This window comes from Enhydra lutris, unplaced genomic scaffold (assembly GCF_002288905.1).
Source record: "Enhydra lutris kenyoni isolate GAN:26980312 unplaced genomic scaffold, ASM228890v2 scaffoldscaffold21, whole genome shotgun sequence".
Taxonomy (NCBI): Eukaryota; Metazoa; Chordata; class Mammalia; order Carnivora; family Mustelidae; genus Enhydra; species Enhydra lutris.
In genome coordinates this window covers 67,622,529-67,644,779 of record NW_019154105.1, presented here as the reverse complement: position 1 = coordinate 67,644,779, position 22,251 = coordinate 67,622,529, and the positions used below count along the sequence as shown (strand labels likewise).

The window sequence follows — 22,251 nt, the reverse complement described above, 5'->3', positions numbered from 1 at the left end:
ACTCTTGCCAGTAAATCCAGTGTTCTATGCTGGTTTCAGCCCATCAACAACCAGTCTTATGGCTGGACCAGCCCTTGTGATCCTTATTATATAACTACAAGATGCAGCAGTAGCCATCAAGAAACTTTGAAAGAGAAAAAGGCTATTTCTTCTAAGTTCTGGCAATTCTGTGCAGTACCTGGGACCACACAGAGAGGTCTGGATGTGCAGGGGTGGGGGAGAGGGAACACATGAGCATGTGGGCCTAGGGTTTTGCAGTTATTGGGGGCGAACGTGGGGGCCTAGAGTCTCATAGTCTCACTCTTTATTGGTGATTTTAAAACATAAGAATGGGAACTTAAAACAGAAGAGAAAAAAACCAAGCCACCCAAATGGTCAGTTATTTAAATAAACCAAGATCTCTAAAACAGAGGAGCCTGGGATGCGGGTGGTCTGGTTTTTCCAGCCAGGCGGCCATCAGTGTGTTTATTGAGAGAGACATCTTTGAAGTGGATACCTCAGGCACCAGAGCTGGAGTCAAACACTGGCATTACAAAAAAAGGAAAACTGCCAGGGCTAACACTACAGTGATTGTGGAATCCAGGCTACTGTGGTTTTTTTTAAATGCTGAAAGATAATGCACTTATCTGGAAAGTGGCCCTCCATGCTCCCTCACTGTTCTGGCTGGGAGTTAGCTGTCATTGTCCTTGACAATCATGGCATCTTTCAGCAGCTCCCAGTGGATCTGGACACTCTACACTCTACTCATGTGGGTCAGGAGTGAGCCAACAGGATCAAGAAACAACTCTGTTATGAAGGAGGGGCATTATACAGGGAGCTGGTATGGATGCTTCCTAAGGGTTAGGCCATCTTCTGGGAAGAGCTTTCTTCTCTTAAGATAGAAAATTATTTAGAACAGAAGCTCCTTGCCTCTTGCTTACTTAGGGGAGGAAGGATGCAATCTGTTGCTTCAGGAGAGGATGTGTTTGGAGTAATGTATTATGGCCGCGGTTTTCTGCAGTGTGTTCCTGGAGACAATAGAGGTGCTGAATCTACCCTGCACTGATGCCCACACGAGCTAAGAGAGCAGTTGTCAAATGCTCACAACTGTTAACTTTAAAGTAAAACTGCCCTTATTTCCCCAGCAAAAATAGGTTTATTCAGGAATAGCAGAGAAGTGCAGTCTGGAAAAATCAAATTTAGCAAAACCACACGAGAGTCTGCAGAACAAAGGGGGGGGGGGCTCTTTTATAGAGGAAGGGGAGTGGGGTGGGCTATTACAAACAGAAAGTCCATTGGAGTAAATTGAGAGCTGGAAGTGTGGTGGTCTCTCATTGGCTGGTCTATGGCAGTCTCTCACTGACTGAGCTGTGATGATCTCTCATTGGCTGGGCTGTGGCAGTGTCTCATTGGCTGGCTGTGTGGCAGTCATTCATTGGCTGAGCTGTGGCAGTCTCTTATTGGCTGGGCTGTTGCTGGGGGAGAAGGAAACCTTCCTTCATCCTGCTGGAATAGTAAAGTGGTAGCTAAGGTAATAGCAGGTGTAAGGTGCATGTCTTCCTGTTGGATCCCGGGTTGACCGGGAGTGTAGGGCGGGAGTTCCCCCGCCCGCCTCCGTACTCCGTTCTAAACGAAGTTCCCTTTTATTAATTTTCACAACACTAAAAGTACTTGTCCAATCAGGATGATTTCTAGAGTTTTATTTTATTTTTTAAAAACATTTTATGGGGCGCCTGGGTGGCTCAGTGGGTTAAGCCGCTGCCTTCGGCTCAGGTCGTGATCTCGGGGTCCTGGGATCGAGTCCCACATCGGGCTCTCTGCTCGGCAGGAAGCCTGCTTCCCTCTCTCTCTCTCTGCCTGCCTCTCCGTCTACTTGTGATCTCTCTCTGTCAAATAAATTAAAAAAAAAAAAATTAAAAAAAAAAACATTTTATTTATTTATTTGACAGAGAGAGAGACAGCGAGGGGGGAACCAAGCAGGGGGAGTGGGAGAGGGAGAAGTAGGCTTCCCACCGAGCAGGGAGCCTGATGCGGGGCTTGATCCCAGGACCCCAGGATCATGACCTGAGTAGAAGGCAGCCACTTAAGGGCTGAGCCACCCAGCCGGCCCCTAGAGATTTATTTTATGATGATGAACAAATTAAAACTTATGGTATGTGCCCTTTTACTTTGTTTCCATGTAGCTCCGTATTTGAATAAAACCCCCATTATCATATAAATAACAAAAATGCTGCTGGATATGGTCACAAGATATAGAGCCCTCTGGCACATATTTTCATCGCAGCGACCTGACAGTCTTTTGAGGAATCATATCTATTTGCAGATAAGAGAGATCGTCTCTGGTCACCTTCCTCGTGAGTGATGGATACTGATCCAGGTCTTGTGTTCTGTGCTTGGGCCCCTCACTCTTTTCCATAACAGGAGGGAGAACCTGAATCTTGACTTTTTTGGCAGTTTTATTATGTTGTTACATTTCTCAAGAGCTCTTCCTTAATTCAACAGGATGACATTTCTACCTGTCTGGAAGGCTGTAGTTGGAAATTCTTAAGGGAAATGGGTGTTTAGCTGTGCATTGGATCTCTTTTTCTAGTGAATGAGCTGTGGAATGAAAAGTAGATGATATCATCCACCGTAAGAAGAAGGCAGTGCAGAATAGCGGTGGGAAAGAAACATTTTGTACCTATACTTTTTCAGTAGTGAATTGGCCCATACCAGCCATTAGACTGTACAGATTATTGCTATCACATTAGATTTTTCAGTAGCATCATTCCTGCCGAGGCTGTTACAACACACTTTCAGAGCCCGCTGACGCACAGTGCGTGGGGACAGCTCAGTGGACGGCTGGCCCACGCTTGGAGCAGGGAGGTGCAGGACATCCTGGGAGACGTTTACGTAATTTGGGGGGCAGCTGCTGTGTTAATGTTGAGCATCAGCCTACATAAGCGAGGAGTTTCTGGCGGCTCCAGGTTAAGGAAGGCTACTTCGTTCTTTTTTTTTTTTTTTAAAGATTTTATTTATTTATTTGACAGAGAGATCACAAGCAGGCAGAGAGGCGGGCAGAGAGAGAGGAGGAAGCAGGCTCCCCGCTGAGCAGAGAGCCCAATGCGGGGCTCGATCCCAGGACTCTGAGATCATGACCTGAGCCGAAGGCAGCGGCTTAACCCACTGAGCCACCCAGGCGCCCCGCTACTTCGTTCTTAATAACATTTATAAGGATTTTTTTTAATACAGAAAAGAATAAAGGGAAAAGCAAAAATGCTTTCCATCCCACCCAGATGGTGCAGGAGCACATGTGCGTGGCTCGAAGGTGCAAACACAGAAGCCACCTGCCCCTCGGCCATGGCTCCTCTCCCCCAAGGGGACCATGACAGCGGTGGCATGGCTGTCCCTACAGGAGGGTTTCGCTGCTGCCACTCAGGCTGTGTTCACATGTCCCTCAGCTGCCAGGCTTGCTTCTCATCTTTTCCTGGGGCTGTGGGTTTGGGCCTGAGCAGGTTTTACACTAGCTGTGGCCTCTGGAAGGGCTCACTTCAGGTAGCTCCTGCCTCTGGCTCTTTACACAGCTCTCCCGAGTCCAGCCGCCTTCCATCTTCTCTTGCTCTTGTGTGGAGGTTCTAGTAATCTGGCCACAGAGGGAGGGGCAATGCTCAGGGGAGACAGGGTGTTGTGATAGGGTTGCATTTGAAACCACAATTAAATATAAGTCCTCTGAAAAGTAAATTTTTTTCTTCCAAAGGGAAGGAACAAGCAGTTTGGAATATTACATTTACGATATTATAGTCTTTAGTGACCTGTATTTTTTATTTTATTTTATTTTATTTGATAGCGAGAGCACAAGCAGGAGAAGCAGCAAAGGGGGAGAGAGAAATAGACTCCCTGCTGGGCAGGGAGCCCAATGCAGGGCTCGATCCCAGACCCTGAGATCATGACCTAAAGCCGAAGGCAGCTGCTTAACTATCTGAGCCACCCAGACACCCCTTGTGACCTGTATTTATTTGAAGTCTGTGGTATCCCTCCTTCACAATAAACTTCGAACAGTTGCGGCTGTTGATCACAGGCTTCCTGCTGCAAGGCTGAGCTCCCCCAGCCCTGCCTCGCTGAGGAAGTGGGTGGGTGTGGATCACGCCCTGTACAGGGGAGGACACTGAAGCCTAGAGTGGTTCAGGTCACACAGAGGAAGAGCAGCAGAGCTAGGATTTGAATCTGTGCCCATCTGACCCCCCCAAAGCTGAGTTCTTCCTGGTATGGGAAATTTTCAGTTGTTGACATTTTAAAAAGTGTATGAATGATAAAATAAATTGAATCAAATTCATTAAGGACTATTTGTTACTACGGGGCTGTACCTTTTATCACTGAACTGTCTCAGATCCGTGAACCTGGGCGGAGCACACAGTTGTCATGCTCATGCTGTTGGCTGGGATGAAACCTCTGTGGCATCCTCGTCCTTCCCAGGGATGGCATGAAGGACTCATGACTTGACCCACAAAGGACGGTTTTGTTATCCCCCGTTCTCGGCGCTGCTCATAGTAGAGATATCTGTGGTTATTTCTGCTGGGTGAATGAATCACCGTTGCCTTCTGAATCTGATGAATCAGTGTTGCCTTCTGAATAATTGAGCTTTTTGTTGTTGTCTCTTCCTTTGTAGAGACTTAAAGCCTGAGAATATCCTCCTTGATGACCGAGGTAAGTAAGTGAGCTTTTCATATCTAAAGCATAAGACTTCGTTAAGAGGGATTTGGTTGGGCACCTGGGTGGCTCAGTGGGTTAAGCCTCTGCTTTCGGCTCAGGTCATGATCTCGGGGTCCTGGGATCAAGTCCTGATTGGGCTCTCTGCTCAGCGGGAAGCCTGCTTCCCCCTCTCTCCCTCTCTGCCTACTTGTGATCTCTCTCTGTGTGCCAAATAAATAAATAAAAAATCTTAAAAAAAAAAAAAAAGAGGGACTTGGTTACAGAAAGTTAATGCAGGCTTAGCCCATTGTTGCAGAACAGAAACAACAACGAAAAGGGAAACTCTTTGGTACGTGTTCTTTTGAAAATACAACAGAGATAACATTGCCATTCCCCTGTATTCAGGCAAGAAGCAAAGTTGGTCATAATTTTCAGTTAATAATTGAATTCTAAAGCATATTAAAATAAATTCACAGTAAGAACATTTTTCTCTGTCATACTGCTTGCTGTTGGTCCACATCTTGATTTTTCCCTTAGAAGTATATTTCCACCCAGGAGCTCCTAAGAATTTTCCTTTTTTAAAAAATAACAAATGAGGGGCACCTGGGTGGCTCAGTGGGTTAAAGCCTCTGCCTTTGGCTCAGGTCATGATCCCAGGGTTCTGGGATCGAGCCCCGCATCAGGCTCTCTGCTCAGCGGGGAGCCTGCTTCCCCCACCCCCGCCTGCCTCTCTGCCTACTTGTGATCTCTGTCTGTCAAATAAATAAATAAAGTCTTTTTAAAAAGAAAAAAATAACAAATGGTTGTTGAATTTTGTCAGTGCTTTTTTCTATCAAAATGATTATGTGTTCTTTTTTGTTAGTATAGTTAATTTTCAAATAGTAAACTAACCTGTAATTTCTTTTTTTTTTTTAATTAAAGATTTTATTTATTTGACAGAGAGTGATCACAAGTAGGAGAGAAGCAGGCAGAGAGAGAGGGGGAAGCAGGCTCCCCACTGAGCAGAGAGCCTGATGTGGGGCTTGATCCCAGGACCCTGAGATCATAACCTGAGCTAAAGGCAGAGTCTTTAACCCACTGAGCCACCCAGGTGCCCCTAACCTGTAATTTCTGAAATAAATCCAAAGTGGGCATAATGAGTTATTCTTTACATAGATTGCTAGTTTCTCTCTTCTGATATTTTGAAGATGAGGCTGGCTCTGTTTTTGAGGGCCCTGGATCACCATGTCTCTGCAGTGCTGGAAGCACCAGAGCCCTGCTGTGTCTGTGTCCCTGCACACTCTCTAGGAGCCCAGAAGTCTTGGCTCAGCTCCCAGGTGGTCCCAGCCTCTGCAAGAGTCCCAGGTGGGAGCAGCTGGAGAGTGGCTGTGTGTGTCCCCCACGCCTAGAACAGACTCTGATTTGACCAGGGTTTGTAAATGCTTCTGGGAAAACACTTGTGTCCCTTGCAGCTCCCCTCTGGTTGATTCTCCACACAGGGTCTCAGTGAAGCAGATCCAGGAACTGCCATGGCTCACGGATGCCCTTAAAGTATAACTTATGTGCACCTGTGGTCAGTAGTAGTATGGGCCACCGTGACCTTGGCCACCTTGTCCCAAAGCAGGTGCCAAGTGTCATTTCTTTGGTGCTTACTATTACTTATTCTTTAGAAACTGTGGACCTGGTCACATTCTTGTTAAGAATGGAAAGGAATGACAGAATTTTGTTTTGCTTTTTTGATTTCAGGAGACTTTCAATCTTTTCTTTTTGTTTTCCTACTCTTTTAATTTTAAAAGTGTAATCCTAGCTATATTTTGTGACTTATAAATGCAATTGATTGTAGGTTTTTTAGTATCCTGCACTTAAAATTCCCAAGAACTAATTTCCACCAGAAACCATAGAACATAGGAGCAACTCTCTCCTTTCCCATCTTGATAGCTTGTCGGGGTTTCTGTTTTTGTCTGTAAAGCATAACCTGACATTTGTGGTGAAATTAGGTTTAAAAAAGATGATTATCAAGAGAACTACAGGCCAATATCTCTAATGAACATAGATACAAAAATCTTCAACAAAATACCAGCAAACCGAATCCAAGAATACATTAAAAAAATCATTCACAACAATCAAGTGTGATTTATTCCTGGGATGCAAGGGTGGTCCAGTATTCACAAATCAATCAACGTAACATATCACATCAATAAGAAAAAGGATAAATCCACGTGATCATTTCAATAGATGCAGAAGAAGCATTTGACAAAGCACAACATCTATTCATGATAAAAGCCCTCAACAAAGTAGATTGAGAAGGAACATACCTCAACATAATAAAGGTCATATATGAAAAACCCACAGCTAATATCATCCTCAGTGGGGAAAAATTGAGAGCTTTTCCCCTAAGGTCAGGAACAAGACAGGGATTACTCTCACCACTTTTATTCAACATAGTACTGGAAGTCCTAGCCACAGCAGTCAGACAAGAAAAAGGAATAAAAGTCATCTAAATTGGTAAGGAGGAAGTAAAACTTTCTGTATTTGCAGATGACATGATGCTATATATAGAAAACCTTAAGGACTCTGCCAAAAAAACTGCTAGAGCTGATAAATGAGTTCAGTAAGATTGTAGTATACAAAATCAGTGTATAGAAATCTGTTGCATTTCTATACACCAATAATGAAGCAGCAGAAAGAAAAACTAAGAAAATAATTCCGTTTGTAATTATGCCAAAAATAATAAAATACCTAGGAATAAGCTCAACCACGGAGGTAAAAAGCCTGTACTCTGAAATTTTTAAAACATTGAGGAAAGAAATTGAAGATAATACAAACAGATGGATAGATATTACATGCTCATGGATTAGAATAACAGATATTGTTAAAATGTCTAAACTACCTCCAAGCAATCTACAGATTTAATGCATTCCCTATCAAAATATCAATGACATTTTTCACAGAACTAGAACAAGTAATCTTAAAATTTGTATGAAACCACAAAGACCCAAATAGCCGAAGCATCTTGAAAAAGAAGAACAAAGCTGGAGGAATCACAATTCCAGATTTCAAGATAAGTTATAAATCTGTAGTGATCAAAACAGCATGGTACTGGCACAGAAAAAAGACACACAAATCAATAGAATAGAATAGAAAACCCAGAAATAAACATATACTTATGGGTTTATTTAATTAATCTTCAACAATTAATCTTCAACAAAGGAGGCAAGAGCATGCAATGAGAAAAAGAATATGCAGTGGTCTCTTCAATAAATGGTGTTGGGAAAACTGGAACACTTTCTTACACCACACACAAAAATAAACTCAAAGTGGATTAAGGACCTAAATATGAGACCTGAAACCATAAAAGTCCTAGAAGAGAACACAGGCAGTAACTTCTCTGACACTGGCCATAACAATGTATTTTTTGTTTTTTTAAGATATGCCTCCCGAGGCAAGGGAAACAAAAGCAAAAATTAAGTTTTGGAATTACATCAAAATAAAATCTTCTGCATAGCAAAGGAAACAATCAACAAAACAGACAACAACAACAACAACAACAAAAAACACAAAAAGACAACTGAATAGTAGGAGATATTTGCAAATGACACATCCAATAAAGGGTTGGTATCCAACATATATAAAGAACTTCTAAAACTCAATACCCAAGAGACAGTCCAATTAGAAATAGATAGAAACCATGAATAGACATTTCTCCAAAGAAGACATCCAGACAGCCAACAGACACATGAAAAGATGCTCAACATCCCTCATCATCAGGGAAATGCAAATCCAAACCACAGTGAGATACCACCTCATACCAGTCAGATGTCTAAAATAAAAAACATAATAAAGAACAAGTGTTGGTGAGAATGCAGAGAAAAAGGAAACCTCATGCACTGTTGGTGGAAATATAAACAGATGTGGCCACTGTGGAAGACAGTATGGATGTTCCTCAAAAAATTAAAAGTAGAAATACTATATGATCCAATAATCATACTACTGGGTACTTACCCAAAGAATATGAGAGCATGAGTTCAGAGGAATACATACATCCCTATGTTTATTGCAGCATTATTTACAATAGCCAGACTATGGAGGCAGCCTAAGGGTCCATTGACTGATGAATGCATAAAGAAGAGGTGATATATATATATTTGATGGAATATTATTCAGCCATAAAAAGAATGAAATCTTGCCATTTGCAACAACGTGGATGGATCTAGAGAGTATAATGCTAAATGAAATAAGTTAGTCAAGGAAAAACAAACCATATGATTTCACTCATACATGGAATTTAGGAAACAAAACAAATGAACCAAGAAAAAAAAAAGAGAAAAACCAAAAGACGGACTCTTAACTCTAGAGAAAACTGAAGGTCACCAGAGAGAGAGGTGGTGGGGGAATAGGTGAAACAGGTGAGGGGAATGAAGAGGACACTTAGCATGATGAGCCCTGAGTAATATATGGAAGTGTTGAATCACCATGTTGTACACTCGAAATTAATACAACACTATGTTAACTATACCAGAGTTAAAATAAAATTTAAATTAAAAAAGGCTGGTTGGGGCGCCCGGGTGGCTCAGTTGGTTAAGTGTCTGCCTTCAGCTCAGGTCATGACCTCAGTGTCCTGGGATCAAGCCTTGTGTCCAGCTCTCTGCTCGGCAAATAGTCTACGTCTCTCCCCCTCCCCGTACCTCTGGGCTTGCTCGCTCTCTCAAAAAGAAATAAATAAAATCTTTTAAAAACTGATTATCGTCTGTTTTGGGTTTTTAGGTACATTTATTGTTTGTCCATCCTAAATATGTCAGCCCCTTTTTTTTGAAAACATAAATTAAGTGGGACTTGGTTTGTGAAATTTAACTGGTAGTTGAGATAAAAAAGAAAACTATCATGCCTATATTTTCTATACTAGAGACTTCAGTTTTATGAAATAGGTATATTCCTAAAAAGCAGGATGAGCAGTGAATCCATGTAAAGACTAGTAGCATTTATTATCGACAGTGATTTTAAAGGAAATCCTATATGTCATATTCTTCCATCTATAAAATATATATCAAAGATAAGGATACTATTTTTTTTTAAAGATTTTATTTATTTATTTGTCAGAGAGAGAGAGGGAGAGAGAGCAAGCACAGGCAGACAGAATGGCAGGCAGAGGCAGAGGGAGAAGCAGGCTCCCTGATGAGCAAGGAGTCCGATGTGGGACTCGATCCCAGGACGCCGGGACCATGACCTGAGCCTAAGGCAGCTGCTTAACCAACTGAGCCACCCAGGTGTCCCAAGGATACTATTTTTAAAACATAAGCCCAATATTTTTTTCACATCGAAAAGTATTTAACAATTCTTTGGGGCACATGTGTGGCTTAGTTGGTTAAGTGTCTGACTCTTGATTTTGGCTTAGGTCATGATCTCAGGGTTCTGAGATTGAGCCCCGCATCAGGCTCCGTGCTGAGTGTGGACCCTGCTTAAGATTCTCTCTCCATCTCCCTCTGCCCCTCCCATCAGCTTTAAATCTTCCTTAATTATTTCGTAAGTGTTTTTATAGTTGTGTGTCAAATGTAGATGAAGTTCATATTCCATTTGGTTGATATCTTGTCGAGTTTTAATTTTCATAAGTTCCTCCTCCCTGCTTCTTTGTGTCATTTGTTTGTGAAACCAGTGTTATGGGTCAGAGTGTGTGTTTCTAGAATTCATGTCATGAACCTAACCCCCAGTACCTCAGAATGTGACTGTATAGCTGACCTTTGAACCATGTGGGGATTAAGGGGACCAGCATCCCATGCAGTCAAAAATCCGCATAACTTTTCCTTTTTATAAGAGAGAGAGGAAGCTGGAGGCAGGGGAGGTGTAGATAGAGTCTTAAGCAGACTGCACTGAGGGCAGATCCTGACACCGGGCTCAATCTCACAACCCTGAGATCATGACCTGAACTGAAATCAAGAAATGGATGCTTAACTGAGTCACCCAGGTGCCCCCACATACAACTTTTCAACTTCCTTAACTACTATAGCCTAGAGTTGACCAGAAGCCTTACTGATGACATTAAACAGTCGATTGACGCATATTCTGTATGTTAAATATATTATATACAGTATTCTTACAATAACGTAAGCTAGACAAAAGATGTTAGAGAATCACAAGGAAGAACAAAGCAAATGCATTCACAGTGCTGTTCTGTACTGAAAAAAATGCATGTGTAAGTGCACCCATGTAGTGCAAACCCATGGTGTTCAAGGATCAGCCGTGTTTGGAATGGAGGTCTTTAAAGATGTGTTTACAGCTGAATGAGGTCACTAGGGAGAGTCCTAATTGCATATGACTGGTGTTCTCCTAAGAGGAGGAGATGGGATGCAGGCGGGCACAGAGGGAAGAGGCTGTGAATACACGGGGCAAGAACAGTGGTCTACACGCCGGGCAGAGAGGCCCACCCTTCCAGCGTCCAGGGCTGTGGGCAAATAAACATCTGTCCTTTCAGCCCCCAGCTCTGGCACTTTGGTAATGGCAGCCCTGGCAGGCTAGAACATAGACATCTGCCCTAGAGAAGTTCCCGGCTTGTGGATTTGGCTGGATTTAACATGTTCCCTGCCTCCCCTATTCTTCCGGTAAGCAGGTGGTTCGGTCTGGAGGCTGGAATCGGCCCAGGTTTGATTTCTGGTGAACATACTTGGTGTGTCCTTCCTGTTGTGTGACATCAGGAGGCATGTGAGGACTGAGCATCTCTCCTTTTACAGTGTTGAGAGTGATGACTGGTTTCACTCCTTGCTCAGCCTGATCTCTCCATTATCCATTTCCCACCAGCTTTTCACTTAATGGATGAAGGATCAGTATCAAGATACAGCATTTCACTGGGGCATTCGAATTCTGCCCTCCCTGGTGTACGTAATTGTTGAGACCCATCTGTAAAAAAGAGCTTTCTTTGTTTACCTGTTGGTTCAAGAAAAGCAGGTGAAATATGTGAGTGCTTCCTTTTATTTCTGCTTTCCAGGAGATTGTGTTAGTTCGCTTTTGTTCTCCAAGATGATCAAGGAGGTTTTTGTTTTATTCTGTTTTGGTATCATTAATAAATGTATGGATTTTAATGATTTGATAGGGTTTAATCCATTGGAGTAATTATTCTTTACAATGTTTTTTGTCCCTTCTTTGGCCAATGAATGTCCAGTAGCCTCTCATGATTTCCTTGTTTTCTGCTATTGTTTCTTACTGAAGATATTCCAGGATGACCTTGTACATGCAATGACGGAGACCTGGAGTTGGCCGTGTCTCCAAGGGGCCTGGTGTGTGGGGAGCCTGGGGTGGGGGCCAGGTGCTGTTGCTACCCTGCTCATCATTCTTCCCCGGCCTTTTCTGGGAGAGAACACATCTGTTCTTGAGTTTTTAAAAGAAAATATTGGGGCGCCTGGGTGGCTCAGTGGGTTAAGCCTCTGCCTTTGGCTCAGGTCAGCATCTCAGGGCCCTGGGATCGAGCCCCACATCAGGCTCTCTGCTCAGCAGGGAGCCTGCTTCCCAGCCCCCTCCCTGGCGCTGCCTGCCTCTCTGCCTACTTGTGATCTCTATCCATCAAATAAATAAATAAAATCGTTTTTAAAAAATAAAAGAAAATATTCATCATGGATTCATATTGATATTTCTAATTCTCATTATATTTCTTCATTTCACATTTGTGACTTTTTTCTCCTAATGACATTTGCATCATTACAGTATTTTTCTCTGCTTTTAAAATATGTAACATAGACTAATCTACAACACTGAATAGAGAGAGATCTTGCTTGTTTCTTCCAGCTGCCTGTGGATGGGCTGGTTTGAACTGCCGGGTCCACACTGCCCGCTAGGGGGCTGTTCCAGCCCTCTGTTCTTCCAGTTTAGTGGGGCCACGCCTGGCCCTCTGGGCATGTCATTTCCTGCTTTTTTTGCAGGTGTCCCCTGAGGGGTGTGAAGTTGAAGGATAGGTTCACACGGGCTTCGCAAACATTGTGAAACTCCCTGAGGTGGAGCTATGCTGGTCTGTGTGCACACCCCATGCCCCTGCTTCCCCAGGACCCCAGCCACAGACTGCATGCTCAAACTGAGTCTCTTGTCAGTTTGTTGGTAGTTATACTTTTCATTTCTCAGTGGAAAAAAATCACTTTTCAAAAGAAAAATAAGAAAGGATACTTAAAATTTCACAACATGCCAGTACTCAAACATAACATATGGGAAATCTGACTTGTTGAGGAAATCTTCCTATATGAAAGTAGGAAACTTAGACACACTGACCAATGGCAGAGCTGGGACTCAAACCCAAGGCCGTGTGGTTCCAGACTCTGCTCCCATGGCTCCAGCCTGGTGCCTCCCCCAGTGCAGGCGCACGGCTGGGAGTAATGTGACTCAGTACCGCCGTGCAAAGGACAAGGTCAATTTTCCTGTCTGAGGCATAATGCAGTCCGTGTTAAAGCAAAATCAGTGCCTTGAATGGCATGTTGTGGATTTTCAGTGTTGAGCACATACTTATTGGTTGGTTCATTTATTTCTTCAATATTTATTGAGCACCTACTATATGTAGGTAGGGTGTCAGGAGCTGGAGACACATGGCCAATAAGGTGAGCAGGGCATCTGCCTCCAGGGCTGGTTTATCTTCTCAGACTCTCAAAAGAAAGTTTTCTATAATCTGTTATTTTCATACTGAATTTAGTAACCATTTAAATCTTTCTATATAAAGGCATTAAAACATAACAGAAGTCTTTCAGTGAGTTTTCTTGATTTTATTTATGATTTTACAATGATGATTTATTCTTCGGAGAAAAGCTCCTTATTATTCATCTGCTGTTCCTGTATATAAGCCTACTGGTATTCTGACAGAAAGTGCTCATTTTCTCTTGTGTAGTTCATGTACTATTCATTATAGTTCTATTTATGGCTCTGGTAGTTATAGGAAATTAAATAATAAACGTAAAGCTTCTATCTTACCAAGTGGTTGTCATGGTTAAGGGGCTTTCTGATTAGTAACCAGCTATAAATCTGATTTCCTGTTGTGTTAGTGGACCCGAACGCTCTGCAGAGTATTTTAGTAATTGTGGAGAAGTTAGATGGGAGAAGGAGAACATCTCTACTGTTTATTGTCCTGAATGTGTCAGCATACCCCCTGTGGTTTGTAATATGCTTGAACACACACAGGGCACATCCGGATCTCAGACCTGGGTCTGGCCACGGAGATCCCGGAAGGGGAGACCATCCGAGGAAGAGTGGGGACTGTCGGCTACATGGGTATGTGAACAGCTGCTTCGGGATACTTGCGCTTTGTCTTGGGGTGCCCACATCCTCACAGCACAGAGAAGTTCTAAGCCCCTTGGAGGGAGCATGGGTGTTGGAAGTTTGTACCTGGCCAGAGCTGGGACTCCTGAGGAGTCCTCCTGTCTGCCCTCCTGTCTTACAGAGACCGGGGTGAGGCCGGCAGAGGTCATGCAGCTGAGTGAGGGCAGAATCAGGGCAGGATGGGGTCCTCGCTCTGCTGTTGCCACCGTCCTGGGCTCACCGGTCTCTCCAGGCCCTTCCGCACCCATGGTTCCCTGGTTCTTGCAAAGCCTCTGTGACTGGGTGGCCCTGGTGTGGGGTCAGCTCCCCACCTGGCAGTGCTAGCCTGACCAGGCATGGCCTCTGGTATGAGGGACACCGAGGGCCTCTGCAGAGTACTGCAGTCACATCCCTGCCCCACCTGTTGCAGGGGTCGGTACCCTTGGGGCACCCGTGGGTGTGGCTCTGTGCCTGCTCATTTCGTGCCCTGGGGATAGCATAGACTGTTTCCTGTGACCCCTTTGTTGACTATAAGTGACATGCTCTAAAATCCACCACTCTGAAGTGTACCCGTGAGTGGAGATCAGCATGCGCACGGAGCTGTGCGACCACCACCCCCAGAAAGAGACCCTGGGCCCATGAGCACCCCTCCAGGCCCAGGCCTGTGGCTGCTCGCCCCCTTTCTGTCTCCACGGACTGTCTCTTCTGCCTGCTTCATATAAATAGGATCTCACACTCTTGGGCCTTCTGTGTCTGTCTTCTGCCCCTTAACACATTTCCAGGGTTCATGTTGTAACATTAATTTTATAATGTGTTATTTGGAAATAATTACAAGAAAATTTAAAACCAAAATTTAATTTAAATTTCCCTGTATTTGTTATGTAGCTCCTGAAATTATCAATAATGAACACTATACATTTAGTCCTGATTGGTGGGGACTTGGCTGTCTGATGTATGAAATGATTGAGGGACATTCTCCATTCAGAAAATTCAAAGAGAAAGTCAAGCGAGAGGAGGTGGACCGAAGAGTGAGGAAGGACACGGAGCAGTATTCGGAGAAGTTTTCGGAGGATGCCAAGTCCTTCTGCAAGATGGTGGGTCGGGCTCTGGGGAGGTCGGCGTGGAACCCCTAGCTTATGGGGTTGTTTCCACTAACAGTCTCTGCACTGGTCCTCACCGGGAAATGACGTGATCGGGTTTCCAACCAATGGAAGCAAAGTGGAGATGCACCTTATTTGATTTCTCAAAAGATTCTCCTGAGAGAGAAGAGTGGTGCCAAGGTCCTGTGAAACTGAAGATCAAACAGAACCTTGTTTCTTAGAAAGAGTGAGGTTTTTCCTTCTGCCCATGTTTCTTTGTTTCGTCCTCTTTAACTGGCTGCCAGGGGTCGTGGTCATGATAGACACCCCAACTTGATGGGCCGCCACGTGTCTCCCATTTTTCTGGATGCATTAAGGGCCCCATGAGGCTGTGTGTCACAGCGGGGAGAAGAGGATGGAGGCTGTGGGGCTGGGGGCAGGCAGAGCAATGGTTGAACGATGGGGGCCAGAATCATGGTGGGTTATGGGAGGATGTGGAAGAGGGGCTCAGGACAGAGTTAGGAGGCTGGAGGCAAAGGTGTGAGCACTTCTTGTTGGAGCCATGGCCCCTCTCGCCAGAGTTGGAGAGTTGGGAGAGGAAAGGAAGGAGAGGAAAGCAGGGCTGGCTGGTCATGAAGAGTCAAGGGGGAGAGTGGAGGAGATGGGGGGGACGGAGGCCACGGAGAGGCAGGCCGTAGGTCCCCAAGTGGTTGCCTGCTGGAACCTGCAGCTGCTGTACCCATTACTGAAAACGTCAGTAACTTAGGTGAGTTGTTGGTGGCTGGAGATAGAGATTTTGTTTCCCCTTCCCTGTTGGTGCGAAGCAAGTAAGGCCTGCCTCCAAGGAGCTCACAGTTCAATGGCAGGCCTAGAACAAACACGAAAAATAACTATAGTGAAAAAGAATTTGAGGGGTGCCATTAACGAGAGAGAAACAAGGGCTCAAAGGTTTTCAGGATGGGGAGTGCTGTGTTCTGGTTAGGGTGCTAGGGAAGGCAGGCAGTGCCTGGGTGAGAACCAGGGCTGGGCCTTGGAGCTCAGGGGCCACATCTCAGCTCCCCGTGCCCGACTTCCCTGTCCAGCCTCTGGTTTCTTGTCTGACGTGTGCATGGTGATAGTCTCATCCTCACAGGCTCACTGGGAAGGGCTGATGCGGGAGTGGGTATGACTGGCCAGCTCTTTACAAGGACCTAAACAGGCGGCCAGAGCGGCTCCTGACGTGTGGACACCTGTCTGTAGTTTGGAAAGCTCTTTGATAGGTTATCTCATCTGACCCTCAGAGTGGACTTCTAAGGGATTTTCTTAGCCTCACAGTTGGAAAATTAAAAATGTGATTTTTTTAAAAAAGATTTTTAGAGAGAGTGTGTGGGTGTGCATGAGTGTGGGGAAGGGCAGAGGAAGAGAGAGAAGCAGACTCCCCGCTGAGCACGGAGCCCCTAGCCCTAAGATCATGACCTGAGCTGAAATCAAGAGTTGGCGGCTTAACCGATTCACCCAGGCGCCCTCAGAGTGTGATTTCTGTGACATCCCATAATGGAGTGTCAATGGGCCAACTTGAACCCAGGCGTTCTGATCATAAGTCCAAGGCCTTCCGAAGGGGTACGTTAGCAGCAGGGTTGATGATGGAGTCCTGGGCTCTAGGGATTGTGTTTGGCATCACACGGAATTCTCAGGTCTGTTTTTAATGAGCAAAGCATGCCAAGAAGACCCCACTGAGCAAATCTTGTCGAGCCCTTGCCTGGTGAGGTGCGGGGGCTATAGCAGCCAGTGGGAAGTCCCACGGCCCTGCCTCTGGAGGCTTGGGTCCTACAGGAGGGACTGGCCCTGAGCACTCAACCAGGTGATGGCATCACAACCAGGCGAAGGGTATTCTAGACAGAGGGCATGGTATGTGTACCATCAAGGAGGTGAGAAGGTGAGGGTGTGTGCTGCATCCAGAGTCCACCCAGCAAAGGCTGCAGGAGCGTGCAGGCTGGTGCACACGTGCCGGATGCAGAACGTGCTCAGCCCTGTGCCTGCGACTTTGGTTTCTCTACAGAAGAGTGGTGGGTGTGGGCCGTGAGGCAAGGCCAAGGTGGGCAGACTTCTCTCTGAGTGGCCAGGTACTTAGGCTTGGCAGGTCCCTCACACAGCTGTTGGGCTCCGCATGGTAAGGCAACAGCACAGACCCGCCTGTGTTGTGCTAAAAGCTCCTTGCTGAGGTAAGGCAGCTTCCCGGCCACACCTGTCCTGTGTTGCTTTGGGCACAGCCAAACCCCTCAGACTGATGATAACTGTGGACGAGGGCCTATTTGGTGAAACTTATGAAAATATGAGTAAAGAATACTCTTGAAAGAGATGCTGTCTGTTCATTTTAAGAATATATAATTTCTAAAACTTGATTTGCCAAATTTTTGTCTCATCTGAGCTCCTTAGAAATCTACTTGATGAGTTGATTAAAATAGCTTCTAACTGTAAACGTAACTTAACATTAAAATGGTATCTGTGAGGGCGCCTGGGTGGCTCAGTTGGTTAAGCATCTGCCTTCCGCTCAGGTCATGATCCCGGAGTCTCAGGATCGAGTCCAACCTCAGGCTCCCTGCTCAGCGGGGAGTCTGCTTTTTCCCTCTGATCCTCCTCCACCTTGTGCTCTCTCTCTCTCAAATAAATAAAATCTTTAAAAAACAGAATAAAATAAAATGGTATCTGTGAAGTTCTTGACAGTATTTCTTTTTAAAGAGCCCCCTCATTTTTACATGGCTGGAACTTTTTTTTTTTTTTGCCTTAAAGGGTTTACCTAGCTGACCTTTATTTATTGGTAGCTCAAAGGCTATTATTATATTAGTTTCCACTCCTTTTTGAAACCTCATATATCCTAAATTCGTGAAATCTGAATTAAGGAGGCTTGGTTGAATCTTTGAAATTTGAGTAACTTTGGGGCACCTGGGTGGTTCAGTCAGTTGAGCGTCTCCCTTTGGCTTGGGTCATGATCCCAGGGTCCTGGGATGGAGTCCTGCATTGGGCTCCCTGCTCAGTGGGGAGCCGCCTTCTCCCACTCTCCCTGCTTGTGCTCGAACTCTCTCTCTCTCTGTCTCAAATAAATAAATCTTAAAAAGAAAGAGAAATTTGAGTAACTTTGTTTAGAGAGAGATACTCTTTGCTACCCCTGATTCTTTGCTTATTATTATGGAGACTTTCCGAGTTCTTTCTCCTATCCTAGGAGCCTAAATTGACTCCATTTCTGCCTCTCGCGCAGTTACTCACCAAGAATCCCAAACAACGGCTGGGCAGCAAGGCAGGAGCAGTGGAAGTGAAGGCTCACCCTGTGTTTAAGGACATTAACTTCAAGAGGCTGGAAGCAAATATGTTAGAGCCGCCATTCTGTCCTGATGTAAGTATGTTGCCCAGACAGGAGCAGGCTGTCCAAGAAAATGGGTCCACGGAGGCCTGTGATTTTCCAGCAGGTAGAGAACCTCGGGTGCCACCCGGCTGTGCTTCTGCTTAGGTGCTCCCTCCCAGCCCCCAGCCACTCATCACACTGTCCTCACAGGTCCCCCCAGGCCTTTCTGGCAGCCAATCCTGGCTCTGCCGTGCTCAGAGCCCCGGCGCCACCCCACATCCTCCTCGCCGGGCCCTGGAGGCCTTCTGTGTGACAGAGTCCCCTATCTTGTGTCCTCACCACCATGCCCACCTCTTTAGTCTGGGAAGCCCTTCCCCTCTCTGTGCCTCCAAGGTCCGGGCTCCACACTGTCCACAGGGAGTCCTGGGGTCACTGAGCCTCTTGTGAGCCTGCTGTGGGGCCGACTCAAGGGCAGTGTCCGTGTGCTCAGCACAGGGCCCCGCCTGGGTCAGTGCTCAGTGGGAACACCAGCAGGCAGGAAATTCCTGTTGAGCAAGGCAGAAATACACAGACAGCAGTCTGGACTCTCTCCTTAACACACTACCGGCACATTCCAGAAGAGCGGAGATAATTCTGCTGGAGATGATGGAACTGAGGTGTACGATAAAAACATCTTTAGTTGTACAAGTTGGGCCTGACTATGTTTTTAGATTCCAGTGTGTTGTGGTAGTACTGCCTTCCTTTGAATCAGTTCACACATGACATATTTACTGAGTGCCTACCACCTCCTAGGCACAGATCAAGGTGTGAGGACCCCAGGGGGCACAAGAAAGCAAGTTCTTGCTGCTGTGACGCTCCAGCCTGCAGACACAGGCCGCGAACAAAGGACACAGAGCGAACCCCTGGATGGGGACGCTTCACCCCAGGGACTTGACAGGGGCGGTGGGGTCTGAGAGGAGCAGGGAAGGCAGTCTTCCCCAGGGAGTGGTAATGACTCTTGCTGTGCTCAGAGGCCTGGGGCAGGGCCTGCCAGGTCGCCGCCCTGGGGCTGACGTTCTGGGTATTCTACTGAATGTAACCAGAGGAACCGTGGGGGCCCGAAGACAGGGCAGTCCCGAGGTCATGGGTCAGGCAGTCTTGTCCAAGGTGGGGGGCAGGACTAGGTTCTTGGTCTTCAGCCTTGGTGCAGTTCTCACCAGCCTTCCCCTGGACTGTCTCCTGAGTGGGGCCCCCACTTGCTTCCATGGCCCCGCTGTGTGGGGACTGAACGGGTAGCAACTGCTTGGAGATGTGCCGACTGGTGGCCTACGGAATGTCCCCTCTTGGACCGGGCAGATTCCAGTAGGAGGGCAGGGCATTTCTCAGAACTGCCGGGTGCCTCTTGCCCGATCATGGTTGGGCTGGTAGCTGGACTCCTGTGTTTTTTTGTTCCTGTGAGGCTGCACAGAGGGGGCCATGGCCCAGGCTCGGACATGCCCCATTGGCTTGCCCCTGAGGGCTGTAGGGCCAGGGTGGGTGCTGCAGGCTGGGACTCCTGTCCCAGAGGAGGGGCGGCTGGAGGCCATTAGATGAACTCCAACAGGAGGTCAAGAAGAGGGACCTGTCCTTTTTCCCTTAGACTTTGCGTGGGGCACATCATGTGAAGGAGGCCATGGGTCCAACGGCCCTTTTCCCCTCCCCGGCCTGTCAGGCATTCTCCACTGCAGGAGAGGGAAGGGTGAGGGCCTCGGGAGGGTTGTCGCCAGAGGGCATGCACAGAGTCTGTGACCCAGGAGAGCTCCTGAGAGTGAGGGAAAGGCTTCAAACAGCGTGAATGAGTCAATTTCACACCTGCAGCGTTCTTAGTCACTAAGGAGACGGAGAAGGACTCCAGTAATCCCAGAGGCCAATGCCTCTTCATTGTTGGTGCACAGCCGCAGGCCATTTACTGTAAGGACGTCGTGGATATCGAGCAGTTCTCCACGGTGAGAGGCATCTACCTGGACACCACTGACGACGCGTTTTACAGTCAGTTTGCTACGGGCTGTGTCTCCATCCCCTGGCAGAACGAGGTACTGCTGGTTTATCCTGGGTACGGCGCCCCGAGAGTTGTGCATGCCCGTGTGCATGTGTGTGCATGCGTGTGTGCACACATGTGTGTCGATGCTGTCCCAGTCCCTGCACGGGAGAGGGAAAGTTCACCATCCTGGGTCCCACTTTTGAAGTGGGACTGGCTGGCACCCGTCTCTTACCAGCTCTGGGGGTGCACTGGGAGGGAGGAGGAGGAGGCTGCGTTCCCCGTGCCCTGAGCTGGGTATAGGGCGGAACGTGGTGGATTGACCTCGTGGTGTCTCTCTCCTTCTCTGTTCTCCTCTTACGTGGACACAGATGATCGAATCGGGTTGTTTTAAGGACATCAATGATGTGGAGCCTGAAGAAAATATGGTGTTGAATGTAGAAGAGAAAACACGATACCCGGTTTCCAAAACTAAGAGAAGCTTCTTCTACAGACTCTTCAGGAGAGGGGTAAGGGTAACATTCTGTTATGTCGGGGTTTTTTTAATGGGAAGTGTTCAAAGAAGAGAAATATTTCACCAAGGTAAAAACTTTCTTTTCTCAGCTTTCTTATTAAGACATTTCACATAATTTAAGAGCTCTCGCCCTATGGTGCGATTTGAGCCCCACCAGAAAAATCCTCACTATGTTGTTTGCTTTCGGTATGAAGACCCTGTTCTGACACGGAAAGGACAAACAGCTCTGGGGGTCGCGTAGACCGGTCATGAGCAACTGGGTCATGTCGATCGCCGCCCTCCCGCTCCTCTTGGCTGCTGCCCCGTCGCAGGCCTGCTCTCGCACGGAACGTGGAAGCAGGAGGCTTAGCATGTTTTTCCTAGTGAACTGTCTTTCCCTACAAGAGTGCGTCGCCCTGCTTCATACCCTGTGGTTGTCCATTAACGTTCAGTCCATCTTTGTTCAGTATGAAAAGCAAGCCTTAGGCGGGGAAGGTCTGTGAGGGTGCGTCCACCGGGACCATACTTCCTTGGAGAACAGGGTCCAGGTGTGGGTTCGCACCTGGGTCTCCCTGGCAGCCGGGCTCTCCGTGCTCAGGAAGTCCTGCCCGGACATGCTCTGTGAAGGCCCGACCTGTGCAGGGGGCACCGGATGGGGACTCCACAGCCGTGGATGGCATGCTGCCAGCTGAGCCACGTGGCACCACTGCCCTCGTTCCCTGAAGCACTCAGCTCAGGTCCTGTTATCGTGTTGAGTGTGCAGCAGAGAAAGCGAATCTGAGACACTGTGTGTGTGTGTGTGTGTGTGTGTGTGCGTGTGCATGTGAGCTGAGCATCCTCTGAACTGTGGGGGGCGTGAGAGGAAGTGTGGAAGTCAGCCTTAGTGTCAGTGTCCCCGCCCCGTGGCTGTCACCTCTTGCGTCCACTGCCGGGGAGCAGAGCAGGCGCACGTTGGCTGAGTGACTGACCCCGCGCTCTGCCATGTTCCAGGGCTGCATTAGCAGTGGCCCCAGCGAGAAGGAAGAGCTGCCCACCAGTGTGTGACCACAGCCACAGAGCCCGACCCCATGCCGAGGAGCCCACGCTCAGCGTTCCGTCCTGTCCGGAGCCGCAATAAATATGTGTCACAGCCTAACATGGGCCACGTGCGTCTGCAGATTTCTGTGTTCATACCTGAGTCGTGTTGGCACCAGAGCTGGCCTGTAGGAAAGGGCACTTGAGGACCGCCCCGGTACCCAGAAGCCCCCGGTGTGGACATCGAGTGGCGGGGGCTCAAGTCCCACATGTGCCCACAGAGGTGGGGAGGAGTAGGCTGGGGCATCAGCCTAACAGTGTCCAGGGCCACGAGTCCTGTTCCTCTCCCTAGAGCGTCCTCCGGTGCCCAGCGTGGTAGGAGGCAGGAAGGTTCCTGCTTTCCCCAGAAGGTCTTGGTCCGTTTGCATCCACACTGACATCTGCTCACTTACCGAGATTCTCGTGG

At 47.1% G+C, this 22,251-nt stretch overlaps 1 protein-coding gene across 4 annotated transcripts in view; it reads left to right on the top strand.

Moving 5' to 3' along the window:
- LOC111148957 (G protein-coupled receptor kinase 4) overlaps positions 1-21,910 on the top strand; it is a 74,125-nt gene extending 52,215 nt beyond the window's left edge. For 3 of the 4 annotated variants that reach the window (XM_022505799.1, XM_022505796.1, XM_022505798.1), the window contains 7 exons: positions 4,625-4,662; positions 13,768-13,857; positions 14,770-14,978; positions 18,199-18,333; positions 20,196-20,333; positions 20,650-20,787; positions 21,762-21,910. In XM_022505799.1, the coding sequence (XP_022361507.1) occupies positions 4,625-4,662; positions 13,768-13,857; positions 14,770-14,978; positions 18,199-18,333; positions 20,196-20,333; positions 20,650-20,787; positions 21,762-21,815 (802 nt within the window). In that variant the 3' untranslated portion in view covers positions 21,816-21,910. The remainder of the gene's footprint in view (positions 1-4,624; positions 4,663-13,767; positions 13,858-14,769; positions 14,979-18,198; positions 18,334-20,195; positions 20,334-20,649; positions 20,788-21,761) is intronic. The other variant, XM_022505797.1, reaches the window with a different exon arrangement.
- The last annotated feature ends 341 nt before the right edge of the window (positions 21,911-22,251 follow it).